This window comes from Neofelis nebulosa, chromosome 7 (genome assembly GCF_028018385.1).
Source record: "Neofelis nebulosa isolate mNeoNeb1 chromosome 7, mNeoNeb1.pri, whole genome shotgun sequence".
Lineage (NCBI taxonomy): Eukaryota > Metazoa > Chordata > Mammalia > Carnivora > Felidae > Neofelis > Neofelis nebulosa.
Window position 1 is genome coordinate 101,239,064 of NC_080788.1, and position 21,148 is coordinate 101,260,211.

Sequence of the window (21,148 nt, forward strand, 5' to 3'; positions counted from 1 at the left end):
CCTGCTTCAGATTCTGTGTCTCGCTCTCTCTCTACCCCTTCCCCACTCTCAAAAAGTATCTCTTTTGGTATCTCTCTCTCAAAAATAAAATAAAAACATTAAAAAAGGGAAAAAAAGAAAAACTTCTTACTATATGACCTAGTTCTGAGATTTAATACAGTGTGAATTGTGAGTTCTGTGAGTTGTGAATACACTGTGAATTCTATCTCTGAGATATGAATGCCAATTTTAAAAGTTACACATATTATGTTAAAACTAATCAAAGTTTGTTTGGGACATAAATACATAAATATTTAGGATCATCTGCTTTCTAAGATAAGGGGTAGCTGGATACTTCAAATCTTTATAACTTTTTAAAAAATTCAATTATAGCAGCCATTTTTCCTTAAGATAATGATCACACTCTAGAATTTTTTTTTCAGCTTTAGTCTGAGGATAAAAATGCTTGAGTAATATTTTCTTAAACTTTTTTGCTTTTTCCTCACTGAGGAAAAGCAGTACTTAATTGTATAGTACTTTATTCAACTGCTGATGGAAACACTTGGGCTAATTTAAGGTGATACAGTGTACTCGAGGGAACTTTTCCGTCATACCATGGAATTAAAAGGTTTTTAAGCTAATGTAATTATGTTACATTCAAACTGATTTTGTTAAAACGGTTACTGTTTTTAAGAAATCCGGATAAAAAGTAAGCAGTGTTCCTTTTGCTTCTTCCTTCCCTGGGATATTCTATTACTTCTTCTGATATATTCTGCCCATTTTTTTCTCCACCATTATCAGTCAGACCAATAGTCTCCAATGAATCTGGCTCTCTTTCTCTATCTTCACAAAAAGCAATTCTGCTATTTTCCTGGTTCAAAAAGCATGAAAGCCTTTGTGAAAAATCAGTAATATACAATGGGAGATTTAGTGTTAGAAAAACCTTTTTAAAGGATAAAACAGTTTCAGCACAAATTCAATTTAAATTGGTTTCCTAAGGAGTCTAAAACCATGAGTGGGACTCAGATCAGAAATAAATTCTGGGGGCTCCTGGGCGGCCCAGCCAGTTGAGTGTCTGACTTTGGCTCAGGTCATGATCTCCCGGTTTGTGAGTTCAAGCCCCACATCAGGCTCTCTGATGTCAGTGCAGAGCCCTCTTGGGATCCTCTGTTCCCCACTCTCCCTGCCTGTCTCTCTCTCTCTCTCTTTCTCTCTATGTGTCAAAAATAAATAATAAACATTTTTTAAATAAAGAAAATCTGTATATTCCTTGACATAAAATATGTTAAATTATCTTCAAAAACTGTCCATACTAAGCTAATGAATAGGCCATAGTAATCTATTATGTTTTAGAGTGATTTTCAATAATGAAAGCTCATAAATTTTTCTTCTTATAAAATTAATACTTCATTCCTAGAAAAATTTATTTATGATTTAAAAAAATACTTCTGGTTAAGTAAAAGGTATGGTAAAGGTACTTAATAGCATGCAAAATAACACAAAATGAAGGTGTTAAACTGCTTTAGGTCATTATATTTTACTAAATTTGGTTTCTGAATATATTTTTCCTGGACATGTTAATTCTTCAAATCTTGAACAACTAATAAGCAGTTGCTGTGACATACAGATGACACCACTATTAATAAACCAGCATTTGTCATCTTAAAAATTAGGGAATTAACTTCAACTATATACCATCAAAGATCGAAATGTGTGAATATATCAAAGAAAACCAGGATTCATATGAGCCTTGAATTAGGAGTCAGGACATCTGGATTTTAATTCTTTCAATTTCCTATGTGTTGTTGGAGAATCCATTTAATCTCTGAAACTCAGCTTTGTTATTTGTAAAATTAAGTTATTTAATTAAATCTCTAAGGTTTCTCTTAGTCCAGGAGAGACCAGTGATAAGCTCAAGTTGTCCTCTCCCAGCAGAGTCTTACACAAAGCATTTATTCTCCTAGCAACAATACGTGGCACCTATGAAGTATTGTAACCAGGAGAGCTTGCCTAAGACATGGTATCCAGAGTTTTTATTGGGGGATGGTGATGTAGGAATGGGGTGTCTTTGGGGCTGACCTTTGTTTCTTAATCTCCAGCCTTCTCAAAGGTCAGATTGATACCACATGGCTCAGGCCTTCCACCATAAATCACATCATTAGCATAGACAATTTTTTGTGACCCAAGGCTCCAGGTAAACAAAGACACATGCAAAACTTTGAAATTATCTTCCAAGAGCCAAGGAAGGGCCAGATCTTTCCTTGAAATGTGCAGAGCAGCTCAGGCCTGCCGGGTTAATCCTTCACTGTATATCTTGTTTCAGTGAAGTAATCCATTAGTACCTCCTTGAGAAAGGGTGCTTGATAAGCAATTTTTTGAGGCTTTTCATGTATGAAATATTTTTGTTCTACTGTCATACTTGATTGATAGTTTAGGCAGCTATAGAATTCTAGGTTAGAGATAATTTTCCCTAAGGATTTTTAAAGTATTGCTCCACTTCTAGTGTTGTTATTAAAGTTTGAAAGCCATTCTGATTCTTGATCCTTTATATGTGACTTGTTTTTTTCTTTCCTGAAAACCATTAGATTTTTCTTTGACCCTAGTGTTCAGAGAGGATGTCTCTTCATATGAGTCTGCTTTCTATCCATTTTGATGGGCATTGAACAGACCCTTTCAATTTAGTCACATGTATCCTTTAGGGAAACATTCTTTCATTATTCAATGATTTTCTCTCCTTTGTTTCTGTTCTCTCTTTCTGGAACTCCTAACATTTGGATGTTGGACCTCCAAGACAGATTCTTTTCTTACCTCTTCTCCCTTATTTTGCATCTGTCTTTTTACTCTACTTTTTTGAGGTGATTTCCTCAACTTCCAGCCCTTCTCTTTTTCACTTCCACAAACATGTTTCATTTCTATGAGCTTTTTTATTCTCTGAATTTTTTATTAACAGAATCTTTTTTTTTCATGAGTGCAGTATCTTATCATTCTATTAACAATAGGATTTTTTGTTTAGGTTTTTTTTCTTTCTGTATAATTTTCTTTTTCCTATGTTTGTTTTGATCTCCATCTTTCATTAAAAACTTTTAGGCTATCTGGTTATCCTTGGTTGTCTTCATAATTAAGAATGGAAGTTCTAAACGTGGGTGAGACATGTACACATTGTAGGGTGATCTGGCTGGTCAACTGGCTATGAAACCACTGATGCTAGTAAATTTAGGTCTTTTCTCTTGGGATGATCAGATTGTTCATGGTGAAAAAATATTGTAATCCTTTGACAATAGAGGTCTAGTTTACAGCACTTTGAGAACCTAATTGGGGAAAAAGGTAAGGGATGGAAGAATCCCTATATTTGGTATTCATCATTAAACTCTCTTTTTAGCATGATGCCAAACTACCAACTGTGACTGCCATCTAACTTTCCAGGCCAGAGTAGTCTCTCCAGAAAGTAAGCACCCAGTCAGGATGATTAAGGGGCATTTGCCCAGGGGATAGACTAGTAAAGAGATTTAAGCATTTAACTGCTCTTAAATAGCTTTTATCTATCTCTGTTTTAGCTACTTCCACATCTCAGTTTCAGTGGTATTTGGTTTTCTTGGTTCCTATATCTTTTGAAGATTGTGAAATGTATAGTAGGTTGGTCCTCAACCCTCCTCACCACTGTCATGGGATTCATCTTTCTTGGATAATCACACATTGTGTTTTGAATTTCCAAGACTACCCTCAGCCTCGATTATTTGCTAGAAGGACTCACAGTTATTATACTCATGGTTATAGTTTATTACAGTGAAAGGATAGCATAACATCAGCAAAGGGAAAAGACACATGGAGTAAGGTCCAGAGGAAACCAGGCACAAGCTTCCAAGAGTCCTCTCCCGGAGGAATTACAGGATATACTTAGTTCTTTCTGTAAAGAGATGTGACAACACATATGAAATGTTACTTACCAAGGAAGCTTAATAGAAATTCAGTGCTAAAGTATTTTATTGGGATTGAAACAGGCAAGCACTCTGCCAAAGACATACCAAAATTCCAGACTCCCAGAAGGAAAGCAGATGTTGAGTATAAATCATATTGTTTGCACAAACAGTTTAGGCTCAATGAAACACCCTTATCATGTAGGGAATGTTGGGAATCCTCCTGAAATCCAAGTTCCCAAATACCAGCCAAGGAGAAGCCTTACAAGTAGGCTTTTTTAAATTAACAGCCTCAAGCACACTATGTTAAATTTTCTGCACACACATCCATCTGCTTTCTAGCTTCTCAATTTTTGTTTTTGTATCCTTTTCCATTCTACTCAAACTTGGGAGTTAATGCCTTTTTTTCATGTTTATTTATTTATTTTTGAGAGAGAATGGGGGAGGGTCAGAGAAAGAGGAAGACAGAATCTGAGACAGGCTCCACGTTGTCAGTGCAGAACCTGTGGGGCTCGAACTCAGGAACCATGAGATCATGACTTGAGCCAAAGTCGGATGCTTAACCAACTGAACAACCCAGATGCCCGGGGTTTATGCCTTTTAAGAAAATTCCTTTACTATTGTTTTAGTGGAGTTTCATTTGACAACAAAATTAGATATGTATGTTCAATATTAACCTGGAACTGTATTTGATTATAAATCAAAACTCCCCAGTTTGATTGTATAACGTCATTTTTAAGCAACTTGAAAGAAAACAGATGAAGCAGAGAGAAAATACTTGTTTTAAAGTTTTTATTTTAGGGGAACTTGGGTGGCTTAGTTGATTGCACATCTGACTCTTGATGTCAGCTCAGGTCATGATCCCAGGATTGTGGGATCAAGCCCCGCATCAAGCTCTACACTGAGAGTGTGGAGCATGCTTGGGATTCTCTCCCCCCCCCCCCCCCCCCGCTCCCCTCCTGCTCATGCTGTCTCTCTCTCTCTCAAAATAAATAAGTAAACATTTAAAAACTAAAGTTTTTATTTTAATTCCAGTTAGTTAACATAAAGTGTTATATTAGTTGCAGGTGTACAATATAGCAATTCAACAATTCCATATATCACCTGGTGCTCATCTTGACAAGTGCACTCCATAATCCCCATCACCTATTTAACCCATCCTCCCATCCACCTCCCCTCTGGTAACTATCAGTCTGTTCTCTATAAATCCATTTCTTCATTTTTATCCCTTTGCTCTTTTCTTTTTCTTAAATTCCACATATGAGCGAAATCGTATATTTGTCTTTCTCTGACTGACTTATTTGCCTAGCATTATACTCTCTAGTTCCGTCCATATCATTGCAAATGGCAAGATTTCATTCCTTTTTGTAGCTGGATAATATTCCATTGTATATATGTACCACATCTTCTTAGTCCATTCATCAATTGATAGACACTTGGGCTGCTTTCATAGTTTGGCTATTGTAGATAATGCTGCAGTGAACATAGGGGTACATGTATCTTTACAAATCATTGTTTTTGTATTCTTTGGTAAATACCAGTCATGCAAGTACTAGATCTAGTATATTTCTATTTTTTAACTTTTTGACTCTCTCTGCCCTCCCCCACTCACACTCTGTCTCTCTCTAGCAAAAATAAATAAACATAAAAAATTAAAAAAAAAAAAAGTATTATCCACTCACTCAACGTCCACGTGAATGGGGCACTGCTGATTTGGGAGTATACCAGACAGCAGCTGCTTGAGCATGGGGACACTGAGTCATGAAGCTTGTGCCTTATCGGGGATGGATTACTGGTGCTCTTGAAACGTTTTTTAAAAACTATGTGTGCTAATGTAATAGATTCTGAAATTTACTGGGATAATTTGTATTCCTTTTCTTGCAACTTAATGCCAAAACTTCTTCATGTGCCTTAAATACATTATATCATCCCCTTTAATAAATATTTTTAGCTAAATTACATTGTGTCTTCAATAAAATATTTTAAGCAATTGTGGAAATAATTGAAGAACCTCCATACTGTTTCCCACATGGCTGCACCAGTTTGCATTCCCACCAACAGTGCCCAAGTTTTTCTTTTTCTCCTCATCCTCGCCAGCACTTATCATTTCTTTTGTTGTTGATTTTAGCCATTCTGACAGGTGTGAGGTGATATCTCATTGTGGTTTTCAATTGCACTTCCCTGATGATGAGCATCTTGTGTATGTTGGTCCTCTGTATGTCTTCTTTGGAGAAGTGTCTATTCATGTCTTCTGCCTGTTTTTTAATTGGATTACTTATTGGGGGGGGGGTGAGTTGTATAAGTTCTTTATATATTTTGGATGCTAGTCCTTTATCAGATATGTCATTTGCAAATATCTTCTCCTATTCTTTAGACTACATTTTAGTTTTGTTGACTGTTGATTTCACTGTGCAGCAGCTTTTTATTTTGATATAATCCCAATAGCTTATTTCTGCCTGTTTCCCTTGCCTCAGAAGACATATCTAGAAAAAAGTCACCATGATTATGTCAAAGAAGTTACTGCCTGTGTTCTCTTCTATGATTTTTATGATTTTAGGTCTCATGTTTAGGTCTTTAATCCATTTTGAATTTATTCTTGTGTATGGTGTAAGAAGTGGTCCAATTTCTTTCTTTTGCATGTTGCTGACCAGTTTTCCCAACACCATTTGTTGAAAAGACTGTCTTTTTCCCACTGGATATTCTTTCCCACTTTGTTGAGATTATTTGGCCATAAAGTTGTGGGTTTGTTTCCAGATTTTCTATTCTATTCTATTCTATTGACCTATGTGTCTATTTTTGTGCCAGTATCATACTGTTTTGATTACTAAAACTTTGAAGTATTACTTGAAGTCTGGAATTGTGATGCCTCAAGCTTTACTTTGCTTTTTCAAGATTTCTTTGGCTATTCAAGGTCTTTTGTGGTTCCATACAAATTTTAGGATTGTTTGTTTTAGCTCTGAAAAATGCTGGTGCTATTTTGATAGGAATTGCATTAAATGTGTAGATTGCTTTGAGTAGTATAGACATTTTAATAATATTTGCTCTTCCAATCCATAAGCATGGAATGTCTTTCCATTTCTTTGTGTTCCATTTCTTTCAATTTCTTTCATCAGTGTTTTATAGTTTTAAGAATACAGGTTTTTCACCTCTTTGGTTATATTTATTCCTAGGTATCTTTTTTTTTTTTTTTTTTTTTTGGTCCAGTTGTTAATGGGCTTGTTTTTTTAATTTCTCTTCCTGCGGCTTCATTACTGGTGGATAGAAATGCAATAGGTTTCTGTACATTGATTTTGTATCCTGTGACTTTACTCAGTTCATTTATTGGTTCTAGCAGTTTTTTGGTGGAGTCTTCAGGTTTTCTATATAGAGCATCGTGTCATCTGCAAATCTTTTTTACTGATTGGAATGACTTTTATTTCTTTTTCTTGTCTGATTGCTGTGGCTAGGACTTCCAATACTATGTTGAGTAAAAGTGTTGAGAGTGAACATCCTTGTCTTTTTTCTGACCTTAGGGGAAAAGCTCTCAGTTTTTCCCCATAAAGGATGGTGTTAGCTGTGAGTTTTTCATATATGGCCTTTATTTTGTTGAGGTATGTTCCCCCTAAGCCTAATTTGTTGAGGGTTTTTATCATGAATGGATGTCGTACTTTGTCAAACGCTTTTTATATGTCTATCAAAATGATTATATGATTCTCATCCTTTCTCTCATTGATGTGATATATCATGTTGATTCATTTGTGAATATTGAACCACTCTTGCAACACAGGAATAAATCCCACTTGATCATGGTGAATGATTTCTCTAATGTATTGGTTTCAGTTTGCTAGTATTTGATTGAGGATTTTTGCATCTAAGTTCATCAGGGATATTGACATGTATTTCTCTTTTTTTGTGGTGTCTTTATGTAGTCTTGGTATCAGTGTATTACTGACTTCATAGAAAGAATTTGAAAGTTTTCCTTCCTTTTCTGTTTTTTTTGGAATAGTTTGAGAAGAAGAAGTAGTATCTCTTCTTTAAATGTTTGGTAGAATTCCCTTGTGAAGCCATCTGGTTCTGGACTTTGGTTTGTTGGGATTTTTTTTTTTTTTTTGTACTGATTCAATATCTTTGCTGATTACCTGTCTGTTCAAATTTTCTATTTTTTCCTGTTTCAATTTGGTAGTTTATGTTTCTATGAATTTATCCATTTCTTCTGGGTTCTAGGTGTCCAATTTGTTGGCATCTAGTTTTTCATAATATTCTCATATAATCGTTTGTATTTCTTGGTGTTGGTTGTTATTTCTCCTCTCTCATTTGCAATCTTATTTATTTGAGTCCTTTCTTTTTTTCTTGATAAGTTTGGCTAGAGGTTTATTAATTTTTAAAAATTTTTTTTCAAAGAACCAGTACCTGGTTTCATTGATCTGCTCTATTGTTTTTTTAAATTTCTATGTCATTTATTTTCTGCACTGATCTTTATTTTTTCTTTCCTTCTGCTAGTTTTAGGTTATGTTTGTTGTTCTTTTTCTAGCTCCTTTAGGTGTAAGGTTAAGTTTTTTATTTGGGTTTTTTCTTGCTTCTTGAGGAAGGCCTATATTGTTATAAATTTCCCTCTTAGAATCACTTTAACTGCATCCTGGAGGTTTTGGACCGTTGTGTTTTCATTTTTGTTTCCATGTACTTTTTAAATTTCTTCCCTTATTTCCTGGTTGACCTCTTCATTGTTTAGTAGCATGTTATTAACCTCAATGTATTTGTGGTCATTCTAGATTTTTTTTCTTGTGGTTGACTTCTACACAACCTTCTGACATAATGGTCAGAAAAGATGCATAGAATCTTTTTTTTTAATGCTTATTTATTTTGGAGAGACAGAGAGACAAGAGTGCGAGCAGGGGAGGGGCAGAAAGAGGGGGAATCTGAAGCATCTGAAGCAGAATCTGAAGCAGGCTCCATGCTGTCAGCACGGAGCCCCATGCAGGGCTCAAACTCACAAACTGTGAGATCGTGACCTGAGCTGAAGTTGAATGCTTAACCAACTGAGCCACCCAGGCACCCTAGAATCTTTTTGATAGATCATTCAATCTTCATCAATTTGTTGAAGCTTGTTTTGTAAGCTAATATGTGATTTGTTCTGGAGAATGTTCAATTTCTTTCATCAGTGTTTTATAGTTTTAAGAATATAGGTTTTTCACCTCTTTAGTTATATTTTTTTTATTAAAAATTTTTATTTAAAATTTATATAAAAATTTTATTAAAAAATGTAAAGAATGTGTGTTCTGGAGTTTTAGAATGGAATGTTGTGAATATATCTGTTAAATCCATCTGTTCCAATGCCAAAGTCATTGTTTCCTTATTGATTTTGTTTAGCTCATCTCTCCATTGATGTGAATGGGACGTTAATGTCCCCTACTATTATTGTTATTATTATCAGTTAGTTCCTTTATATTTGTTATTAACTGTTTTATGTATTTGGGTGTTTCTATGTTGGATGCATAAATATTTACAATTGCCATATCTTCTCGTTGGATTGTCGTCTTTATTATTGCATAGTGTCCTCTCTGTCTTGTTAAAGTCTTTGTTTTAAAGTCTAATTTGTCCGATGTAAGTATTAATATTCTGACTTTCTTTTGACATCCATTTGCATGTTAGATGTTTCTCTATCCACTCACTTTCTATTTATTTTTTAAGGTAAGCTCTACGCCAAAAGTGGGGCTTGAACTCACGACCCTACGATCAAAAATCCCAGTTAGATACCCTCACTTTCAATCTGTAGGTGTCGTTAGGTCTAAAAGGAGTCTCTTGCAGGCAGCATATAGATGGATCTTGTTTTTTTAATTCATTCTGTCACCCTACACCCTATATCTTGATTGTAGCATTTAGTCTATTTATATACAAAGTATTTATCAATAGATATATATTTATTGCCATTTTACTTCTTGTTTTGTGGTTGTTTCAGAAGATTTTCTCTGATCCTTTCTGGTCTTTCTCTCTTTCATGGTTTGCTGGTTTTCTTTAGTGATATATTTGTATTTCTTTCTCTTTATTCTTTGCATATTTATTAGTGAGTTTTGATATGTGGTTACCATTCAATTTGTGTATAAACTCTTCTGCATATAGCAGTCTATATTAAGCTGATGGTCATTTAAGTTTGAACCCATTCTTTACTTCTTTCCTCCCCACGTTTTAGGTATATGGTATCATATTTTATATTCTTTTATTTTGTGACTTCCTTGGCTAATTTTTTACAGAAATAGTAATTTTTACTGCTTTTGTGTTTCCTACCTTTATAACTGTCACTTTGGTCTCTCTACTCAGTCACCTTTAATATTTCTTGTAGAGCTGGTTTAGTGGTCATGAACTCCTTTAGTTTTTGTTTATCTAGGAAACTCTTTACCTCTCCTTCTATTCTGGATGGTAGCCTTGCTGGATAGAGTATTCTTGGCTGCAGATTTTTCCCATTCAACACCTTGTACACACCATGCCACTCCCGTCTGACTTAGAAAGTTTCTGCTGAAAAGTCCCCTCTCTTGTAAGTTACTGTCTTATTTTGTCTTGCTGCTTTTAGTTGTTTTTTTTTTCTGTATCACTGTCTTTTACCAACTTAATTACAATATGTTTTGGTGTGGATCTGCTTTTGTTGATTTTGATGGGAATGGATCTGCTTTTGTTAATTTCGATGGGAGTTCTCTGTGCCTCCTGAATCTGGATATCTGTTTCCTTCTCCAGATTACAGAGTTTTTCACCTATTATTTCTTCAAATAAATTTTCTGCCCCTTTTCTCTCTCTTCTTCTTCTGGGACTCCTACAATACAAACATTACATTTGATGAAGTCACTGAGTTCCGTAAGTCTATTCTAAATTTGCAATTTCTCTTTTCTCTTTTTTGTTCAGCTTGATTACTTTGCAATACTCTGTCTTCTAAATCATTAATTCGTTCCTCTCATTCCTCCATCCTGTTCATTCTGTCAAATGTGTTTCTCATTTTGTTTATTGAACCTTGTATTTTTGCTATGTTGTTCCTTATTTCTGTGTTAAGTGTCTCATTTATATCTTTCACTCTTTTCTCATGTCCATTGACTATCCTTATGATCATTGCTTTGAATTCTTTATCAGGCATGTTACTTATATCTGTTTCACTTAGATCTCTTGCTATGTCATTGTTCTGTTCTTTCATTCTTTCATTCAGGTTAAATTTCTCTGTTTCCTCATTTTGTCTGCCTGAAAGAAGAAAGTAAAAAAAAAAAAAAAGTTTTAGTGTCGTAAGAGAGAGACAAGAATGTATTGTATCCTGTGTATCCCAGAAAGAATAGGCTGCTATAAAGAAAAATATGCTTTGAAGGTTAAAAAGAGAGAGAGAGAAAGTTCTTAAAAATGAAATATAGGCATTGAGAGGTAATATCTAAAAAATGTCTGGCTATTCAATTTATAGCTAAAGCCTCATTTTTCATATGCAAGCAGTAGCAATGGTAGGTTTGAAAATGGTGCACTACTCTTCATGGGAACTTAAGCAATTGAGATGGAAACTATGGATAACTGTGTCTGTGAAAGTAATTGCATCAATGCCAAATTTTCCAATAAAGTTTCCACTTGAAAATTCCAATGAAAATTCCATTTAAGTTTCTATTTGAAATCAACAAAAGTGAAAAAATAAACTTGGAAAAAAAATAAATTCTATAAAATGCATCCATTCTATAAGTATTTCATTCCCTAACATCTACATGCAACATGGGTCTACATGCAACAGAAAACAATAAATAATATATAGCTGTAGTGTCACTCTTTCTCAAATCTTGGGATACCTGTATGAATTAAACTTACATTAGATAACATTCACAAATAAAATATATTTGTCGTACTCTGATCTTTCTTCCCTTTACTTGAGGAGTTCAATAGGGAGACAAAATACGGAAGTTGACATTTTAAAATGGAAAAATTGTTTCAGATCACTTATAAATAGGTTGGATTTTTTTAATAAAATAAAGTGTGCTAAATGATAACAGTATTTTATATATTCATTAATTCAAAAATTCTAAATCAACATTTTCTAAACAAGGGGCTACTACTTTGTGGGATAAAGATAGGTTATATGATGAAAAACATTTGATATCGATCAAGCCATAGAATTCTTTATACTTTTGTGGTAAAGAACAATATCCTTCTGTAAATGGCTCATTTATTCAGGGGTTTTTTTTGTTGTTGGTTTTTTGGGGGTTTTTTGGGTTTTCTTTTTTTTTGGTATTAAGAGAGACCTGGAAAGATATGGCCCCTCTGACATAAATTGACATCAGCAAGTCATTTAGATGTGTTATTTACCATTCTAAACTTCAAAAAAATCTACATGTTTGTTATGTTTCATTAACTACCCTTTACTGTCTTAACAAATAATATGTAATTCCATGACATTTTTTATATTACTAATTTTTGGTTTATTCAGGATCTTGTCCTATTAGCTATATTCTATAAAGTACGTATTCTGTATTCTACTAATATCAGATCATTGTTTTTAACCTTATTATACCCCAAATGTGATGTAAACCACTGGTTGTATTTATGACGCATTGTAATGTACTCTGCAAATCTGAGCTGATTTTTTAAATTTTTAATTATTTAAAATTTTAATTTTAATTTTTTCCTGAATTTCATTTAATTTTTAAAAAATTTTTTCTTATTCTCCTCAACTCCTTCTCACCCATTTTTTATCCCTGTACATGACCTGTAACCTTATTATATTTCCCACCTTGTCCCCATTCTCTTCTTCATTTGAAACTTTTAAGTACCTTCACTAAAATTTAGCTTTCTCCAGATGACACTTTGTGCCTTATAAACCATCCCCCCCAATCTCAATTTGTGGGAAGAGCAATCAGACTACTTTATGTTTCCCAATACTACTTACTGATGTTATACCATCATCATCTCTGAAATCCATGCCATCTGATTAGGTCATCATTGGCTATAATAATAACTCGCACTTTCCTAGATGAATCAGCACTTTCTTCTTCCCTGATCTGCTGTTGTATAGATCTTTTTCAAAGCCCATATTGATAATCCACCCAATGAGACTCAATTCAGTGGCTTCTCAGAGCTCTAAAATCCTCCCTTTCTATTTTAGCCACCCAAAAGCAAGGCCACACCTTGGGCCAACTCTTTAAAATGAAGCAATTCTTTCTAACTAGTGTCTTCTATCTCTTTTCCCTTATACATCTTAAAATCATCCTTTTATCTGTTTCTCAACCTTATCCCAACTTTTAATCACTTTACTACTTCTGTTTTTCCTACTCCATTAGCCACCTTGTGATCTCTTTTGCACTTAGAACCTACGATCAATCTAGTATTCCCCTTACTTGACTTCTTGCTGTGCCAACATAGTTCACTCACCCACTTTTTCTTTCTCTCTAATAGTTTTGCATATTACAGTTTTAAATTATTACATGAAAAATGCATCCTAGTTATTTAAACTTTTTGTAATGGCATCCATTTTCTTCTATTAGATTTTTTCGATTTTAAAATTAGGAAATCTTGCAAACTGTATCCACTGACAACTGCTTGACTTTACCTGGACCTCTCTGCTTCTCAATATATTCCTTTATAACCCTTCTATTCATGTGTTCCAAATGTTTTCCATATTACCAGTGCTTAAATCTAACATCCCTTCCCAGGATATGACCTTGCCTCCTACTTTACTAGAAAAAAATAGAATCCATCTGCCCAATTCTCTCAGCCATCTTCTCTAGATCAAAATGTTTGTATCCATGCACAGCTACATCCAAATTTCTTATTTTAACAGCTGGTTTATAGATTATTTTAAATTTTCTGTGCAGACCTCCAGGTTTTTCTTCAACTATTTTTTTCTAACCTCTTGACTCAAAAGTATGTATTTTCCTTTTCAAGCTTCTTCTAGAGCCTTCTTTAATGATTGAACTCTCCCTTCCTCTCTCCTGCTCCCCATTTATCATTTCACCCTCTCTACTCTGTTTCTGACCAGCAGATTATTACATTAGAAACAATGAAAGGTCTGAGATTTTACCTTACTTGCAAGCTAACAGATTAATTTCCCACAGTTGTATATACATATACTAACAGAAAACACAAGACCCATGGGGTCATTACTCATTGAAAAAACAACCAAAGCAACGTCTTGCATCAGGTCCCTAGCCCCAGTTTCCATAAGGTTAACGGAGTGAGGGCCAGATGTTACCTATGCCTGCAGCAGGTATGTTACAGGGGAAGAACCCTGAAGTAAGGAAGGGAGGCAGACAGTCAGACCTTATCTTTACTCCAGAATGTAAGCCAGGAAGGATAGGGAGACTTTACTACCCCCTGAATGTCCCCACAGAGGGCGATGTTCTCTATCTTTATTCTATTATTTGGGAAACAAATCTTCCCTCTGGACTTAAGGTAGAGATAGTATCACTAGTATTCAAGGATGTTTGCTATGCAAAGCCCTTTGTACAGAAGACCTAGACCATGCATAAATATGCAGTATTCATTTAAAAAAATGTCTCCACACAGATTTTCCCAGATTTCTCTTATCTTCAAATATATCTCATAGAGTCTATACTCGCTGTCTTTGTTGTCGTACCCTCTATTAACTCCACGTACATTTGTTCTATTATTCCACTGAAAACTATTCTTTTCAAGGTACCAATGACATACTGGTAACCCAACCATATGACCTTTTCTTAGTCATTCTTGACTTTCTGCAGAATTTAACAAGGGCTATACTTGCTTCCTGTTACCTCTAAACTACTCTACTGTTTTCTATGACTAGTTTGATTCTTAGATCTGTCTCCTTTGCCCATCTGTCTCTTCTTCCCTCCTTGTTTTAATTCTATTAAATGTGAACATATCACAGGTTGTCTTCCCATTCTACACTGCTCTCAAATATCTTCTAGTCTTAGTTTCAGTTGTTACTTCTGTAGGTGGCTGTAATTTCCTTCCTGTATTCCAAAACTCATCTGTCTTCTCAATATTTCTTCCTGTAATAAATTTTAAAACTAAGAATCAATTCCACAACCCCACTTTTTAAAAATTGTTGTCAGTGGGGCCCTCATTCTATCAGTTCTTTATTATTTTTTTAAGAACAAATTTATTTCTACACACAACAATGTTACATGCATTTCCAAAGAATTATGGTGAGTGAAAAAAATCCAATTCCTAAAGGTTACATAGTGTATAATTTTGTTCATATAACATTCTTTTCTTTTTTCTCCAGTATAATTAATATACAGTGTTACATTGGTTTCAGGTGTACAGTATAGTGATTAAACAATCTGTACATTACTCAGTGCTCTTCACAATAAGTGTACTTTTAATTCTCTTTATATATTTCACTCATCCCCCCAGTCACCTCCCCTTTGACAACCACCAATTTGTTCTCTATATTTTCTCTAAGAGTCTTTTTTTGTTTGTCTCTTTTTTCTTTGTTCATTTGTTTTGTTTCTTAAATCCCACGTATGAGTGAAATCATATGGTATTTGTCTTTCTCTGACTAACTTTTTTCACTTATTTCCATCTAGATCCATCCCTGTTGTTGCAAATTTCACGATTTCATTGTTTTCTATGGCTGAGTAATGTTCCATTGTATGTATGTACCATATCTTCTTTATCCATTCATCTATCAATGAACACCTGGGCTGCTTCCATGTCTTGGCTATGCATGTATACATGCATGCATGTATCTTTTTGTATGAGTGTTTTCATATTCTTTGGGCAAATACTGAGTACTAAAATTACTGGATCATATGGCAATTCTACTTTTAATTTTTGGAGGAAACTCCATACTGTTTTCCCCAGTGGTTGCATCAGTTTGCATTTCCACCAACAGTGCACAAAGGTTTTCTTTTTTTCCACATCCTCGCCAACACTTTTTTCCTTTTTTCTTTCTTTCTTTTTTTATTTTAGCCATTCTGACTGGTATGAGGTAGTATCTCATTGTGGTTTTGATTTGCATTTCTCTGATGATTAGTGCTGTTGAACATCTTTTCATGTATATGTTAACCATCTGTATATCTTTGGAGAAATGTCTGTTCATGTCTTCTGCCCATCTTTTAATTAGATTATTTTGGGTTTTTGTTTTGTTGTCGTTGTTGTTTTGTTTTTGGGGTTTTTTTGGTGTTGAGTTGCATAAGCTCTTCACATATTTTGGATATTAACCCCTTATCAGATATTTCATTTGCAAATATCTTTTTCCATCCAGTAGGTTGTCTTTTTTGTTTTGTTGATGGTTTCCTTGGCTGTGCAGAAACTTTTTATTTTGATGTGGTCCCAGTAGTTTATTTTTGCTTTTATTTCCCTTACCTGAGGAGAAATATCTAGAAAAATGTTGCTATCACCAGTATCAGAGAAATTACTGCCTGTGCTCTCTTCTAGGATTTTTATGTTTTTAGTTCTCACATTCAGGTCTTTAGATTCATAACCTGAGAATGTGGTTGAGTAGACTCACTCAAGTTCAACAGTATTTTAGCTAGAGTTCTTTACACCATTGTAATCCATGTTCTACACTTCACCTAAGAAATCACTCAAACATAAATTCATATTATAGAGCTTGTGGGGGTTAAAGACAATTCTTTAGAATTTTTACACAAGGCCCCCATGATTGCCCCTCCAATTTCAATTTGTGCTGCATTTCACTTACCCACATTATAACAACATGCCAAAATACTTGCTTTCACTTAAATTCACTATTCATTCATTCCAACATTTTCTGAAAACCTACTATGAACCAAGAATTATGCTAGGCACTGGGGCTATAAATATGAGTAAATTATGTTCTCTCTTAAGAGGGAAATAAAAATGTAAATAAATGCCATAAAGTATGATTAGTAAGACAAGGATACAAACTAGTTCCTCTCTTCCTAAGGCACTTAAGGTGACAATATAAAAGATGACTCTCAAGTAAAATCTTGGAGGATGAGATGGAATTTGTTATATACCAAGAAAACTTACTTCAGGTAAAGTAAAAAGACATATGAATGCACAGAGATGTGAAACTGAATCCCTTATTTTAAAAGCTGTAAATAATCCATAATGACCAGACCATAAGATTGAAGATGGGATAAAAGGATGCAGTGTTGAGAAGGTGGGGTGAAATGATGAAAGACCTGTTATGTCAGAGGAGTGTGGGCTTTGTCCTGGAATAGTATGATCAGATTTACTTTTTAAGAGGGAATTGTCCCATTATAGTAATAATTTATTCAGGCAATAGGTGCCAAAACTACTGGATGAAAGTTTGAAGAACAAAAGATATTTACATAGTCTGTAAATAACTCTCTATATTGTACTCATTACAATGAGAAAAATGGTAACTTAGTGGAGAAACCTGGTGGTGTCTACCAGGTGGAGAACCCTGGTAGATACCACCTTAACCAATTGCTCAAAGTGAGCATCATTGTAATGGGACGAATCAACATCTTGAGCCTCCTCTTATAATTCACTGAGAAGAAAACAGCACCATCACTTCTGTGGTATTCTTACCAAAATGCATTTCCTGAATCTAATTATGAAGAAACAGATAAACCCAAACTGAGAAGCATACTGTAAAATCACTGAAAAGACAGTAGGAAAAATAGGAAATTAAAGGAGTTTAAATGCACAGATTAATGTATAATCCTGGAATTTTTTTTCCATAAGTGGCATTATTGAAACAAATGGCAAAATCTGAATAAGGCCTGAAGATTATAGTATTATATAAATATTCAATTGTATGATTTTTGTAATTATATTGTGGTTACGTAAGAGAATTTTATTTTTTAGGGAAGTATACATTGAAGTGCACATTTAGGGTTAAAGGGGCATCACATATACAATTTACTGTCAAATGATTTTTTTTTAATCATATTAAAACACGTTCATATAGGGGCGTCTGGGTGGCTCAGTCATTTAAGCATCCGACTTCGGCTCAGGTCATGGTCTCATGGTTCATGAGTTTGAGCTCTGCATCAGGCTCTAGGCTGACAGCTCAGACCCTGGTGCCTGCTTCAGATTCCATGTCTCTCTCTCTCTGTGTGTGTCCCTCCCCTGCTCAGGCTCAGACTCTCTCTCTCAAAAATAAACATTAAAAAAATTTTAAAAACATGTTCATATATAGAACATACTATTTATAGCAGCATTATTCACAATATGCAAAAGGTAGAAGCTACTCAAGTGTCCATTGATGGATGAATGGATGAACAAAATGTGGTATATACATACAAGAGAATCTTATTCAACCTTAAAGGAAAAGGAAATTGTGACACACTTTACAACATGAGTAAACCTTGAAGACATTATGCTAAAGTGATATAAGCCAATCACAAAACAACAAATGTTGTATTATTCCCCTTATATGAGGTTCCTAGAGCAGTCAAATTCGCAGAGACAGAAAATAGAATGGTGGTTGCCAGGTACTGGAGGAGGGAAAATGAGGAGTTGTTTTTTAATGAATACAAAATTTTAGTTTGGGAGGATGAAAAAGTTCTGGAGATGGATGATGGCAGTGGTTTGCACAGCAATGTGAATGTACTTAATGCAGTTGAACTGTACACTTAAAAATCAAATGGTGATGGGAATGCAAGCTGGTGCAGCCACTCTGGAAAACAGTATGGAGGTTCCTCAAAAAACTAAAAATAGAACTACCCTACGACCCGGCAATTGCACTACTAGGCATTTATCCATGGGATACAGGTGTGCTATTTCGAAGGGACACATGCACCCCCATGTTTATAGCAGCACTATCAACAATAGCCAAAGTATGGAAAGAGCCTAAATGGATGAATGGATAAAGAAGATGTGGTATATATAGACAATGGAGTATCACTCGGCAATCAAAAAGAATGAAATCTTGCCATTTGCAACTACGTGGATGGACCTGGAGGGTATTATGCTAAGTGAAATTAGTCAGTCAGAGAAAGACGAATATCATATGACTTATATGAGGACTTTAAGAGACAAAACAGATGGACATAAGGGAAGGGAAACAAAAATAATATAAAAACAGGGAGGGGGACAAAACAGAAGAGACTCATAAATATGGAGAACAAACTGAGGATCACTGGAGGGGTTGGGATGGGCTAAATGGGAGGGGGGATGGGCTAAATGGGTAAAGGGCACTAAGGAATCTACTCCTGAAATCGTTGCACTATATGCTAACTAATTTGGATGTAAATTTAAAAAAATAAAAAATCAAATGATGAGTTTTGTGTTATATATATTTATAAAAATAATTAAAATTATATGTAGACAGCTGAGAAGAAAAGGAAATGTAGTAAAATGAACACTTATCTTCTAAAGATAAGAGTAAAGAATAGAAGCAGAGAGACCAATTAAAAAGCTGTTGTAATATGTACCTTAGTAGTGGAGACAGAGGAAATGGGTACATCTGAGAATGATTTAAGTGGTATGATTTGGACTCCTGTATCACATCTACCTTCTGCTTAACAAAAATACAATGGATATGAGTAGATGCATAGGCTGCTATCTTTGAGCATTTGCCTAACACTCATTTGCCCTTCATAACTTGGCTCTGGCTCAAATGTGACTTCCTTTGAGAAGTCCTCCCTGACTCTATGCAGTCTTTCCCCTTTCTCCTCACCTCTTACCACTTCTTGGACTGAATTAGTCTTTCTCTCTTCCTAGATGTTGTGATAGCATCTTTTGCATGGACATCACAATATGTTAAAATAAATGGTTTATCTATTTCTTCAATACACTGAGCTCCTTGAGAGCAGAAACAGTTACTATATTTATGAATCCACAGCACCTTTCAAAATGTGTGCTCAATAAATGCTTGAATGAATGTAATATGTTATTGAGTACATATACTGTTTTTGTTTATAATGCTTTATGCTTGCCTCTTTCCTTCCATGCCCCCAAAGTTCATACCCTATTTCAATAGTCTTATAACTAGTCTTTCTACTTCAAGTACATAATTTCTCTAAAGTAGTCTGTGCATTGATGCCATATTAATGAAATTTCATATTTTGCAGCATCTACATAAAAAAACTTCAGTATCTTCCCGTTATAAATAAAGTTCAAATTCATCAGTGAGAAATTAAGACCTCCTGCACTATGCTCTCAGAATTTACCATGTTCATTTCAAATTCTACTTACCTACCTACTTAATTTTATTCAATAAGTATTTGAGAACCTGCCCTTTGCGAGGCTTTGTGAAAGAAGGAAGTTTACTAAGTATGATATATGCTCATTCTCTTTGTGTTCATTTTTTGGTCCCCTGTTTCCTTTTGCTACTTCATTTCATCTTAGGGGAAAAAAATCTTTGGAAAATATTCAGTCATATTCATATTTAAGTAAGTAGTTCCATTTTAACACAAAATGTGAGTAATATAATGAAGTTTAGAAAAGGTGGCAAGCTATCCAGCACAATGTCTGCCTCACAATAAAAGTTCAATAAATGTTTAAATTGAGTTCATTCTGTTTAAAATTTTAAAGATAGAAATTTAAATTTGGGACAAAGAAAATTATTGTTTTAAGCCTTTGGAAACCTGCTTGTTTTTGCTTCATGGTAGTTCAAATGTTAACATTTGAGTTTATTTAACTATTATTTTTTGTAACATTATTTGTAGTTTATCACTTTGAAACACAAAGTCAAAACAAATTCAAGAATACTATATTACACATTTTCAAAAACCTTTCTATACTCTTTTTATAGGTTATATGTAAAGTCAGATGTGCCACTGAACTTGACAAACACAAGTAAGTTTCGTGAGTAGCAAGATCTAATTTTTTTCCCAATAGACTTCTCAAAGTAGAAGGTCATGGTAGTTGAGGGTGCTGTAGCAGTTTTATAGGAAGTCCAGTGGTTAGATTAGCACATCAGAAGTGAATTGCGGATTCTACAGTTCTCCCCTCAGCCATATTGCTGCCTAACACCTGTTTTTGCTGTTCTGCTACTGTCATGCTTTAGATGTCAGATACAGTTTCATAGGGCCTACACATATTAAAGTTAGATTATACTTTTTGGGGCAAGCGTGTGTAGTATAGTTCCATGAAATAAGGAATGTTTTGGTACTGATTAATGTCAAAAATGAGAGTGCTAAACTGGGGAGTTAGGAGACTTGGGTTTCAGACCAATTCTCCCGCTAATTCATTGGCTATTCAACTCATTTAACCTCTATATTTTGGCTTTCTAAACTATTACAATCCTCTGGACATAGGGACAATTTCAAGGTCCATTTTGGGTTTCAAGTTAATATTATTATTTTTATTATTTAATCTGAGAGAATATTAAGATCTAAACTTCTCAAACTAAAATTTTTGTACTTTGTACACTTAACAAACAA

At 34.5% G+C, this 21,148-nt stretch overlaps 1 protein-coding gene across 2 annotated transcripts in view; it reads left to right on the forward strand.

The window, feature by feature from the left end:
- The window catches only part of GPR137C (G protein-coupled receptor 137C), a 65,384-nt gene that overhangs the window by 17,601 nt on the left and 26,635 nt on the right, over positions 1 to 21,148 (forward strand). For both annotated transcript variants that reach the window (XM_058739061.1, XM_058739060.1), the window contains exon 2: positions 20,518 to 20,561. In XM_058739061.1, the coding sequence (XP_058595044.1) occupies positions 20,518 to 20,561 (44 nt within the window). The remainder of the gene's footprint in view (positions 1 to 20,517; positions 20,562 to 21,148) is intronic.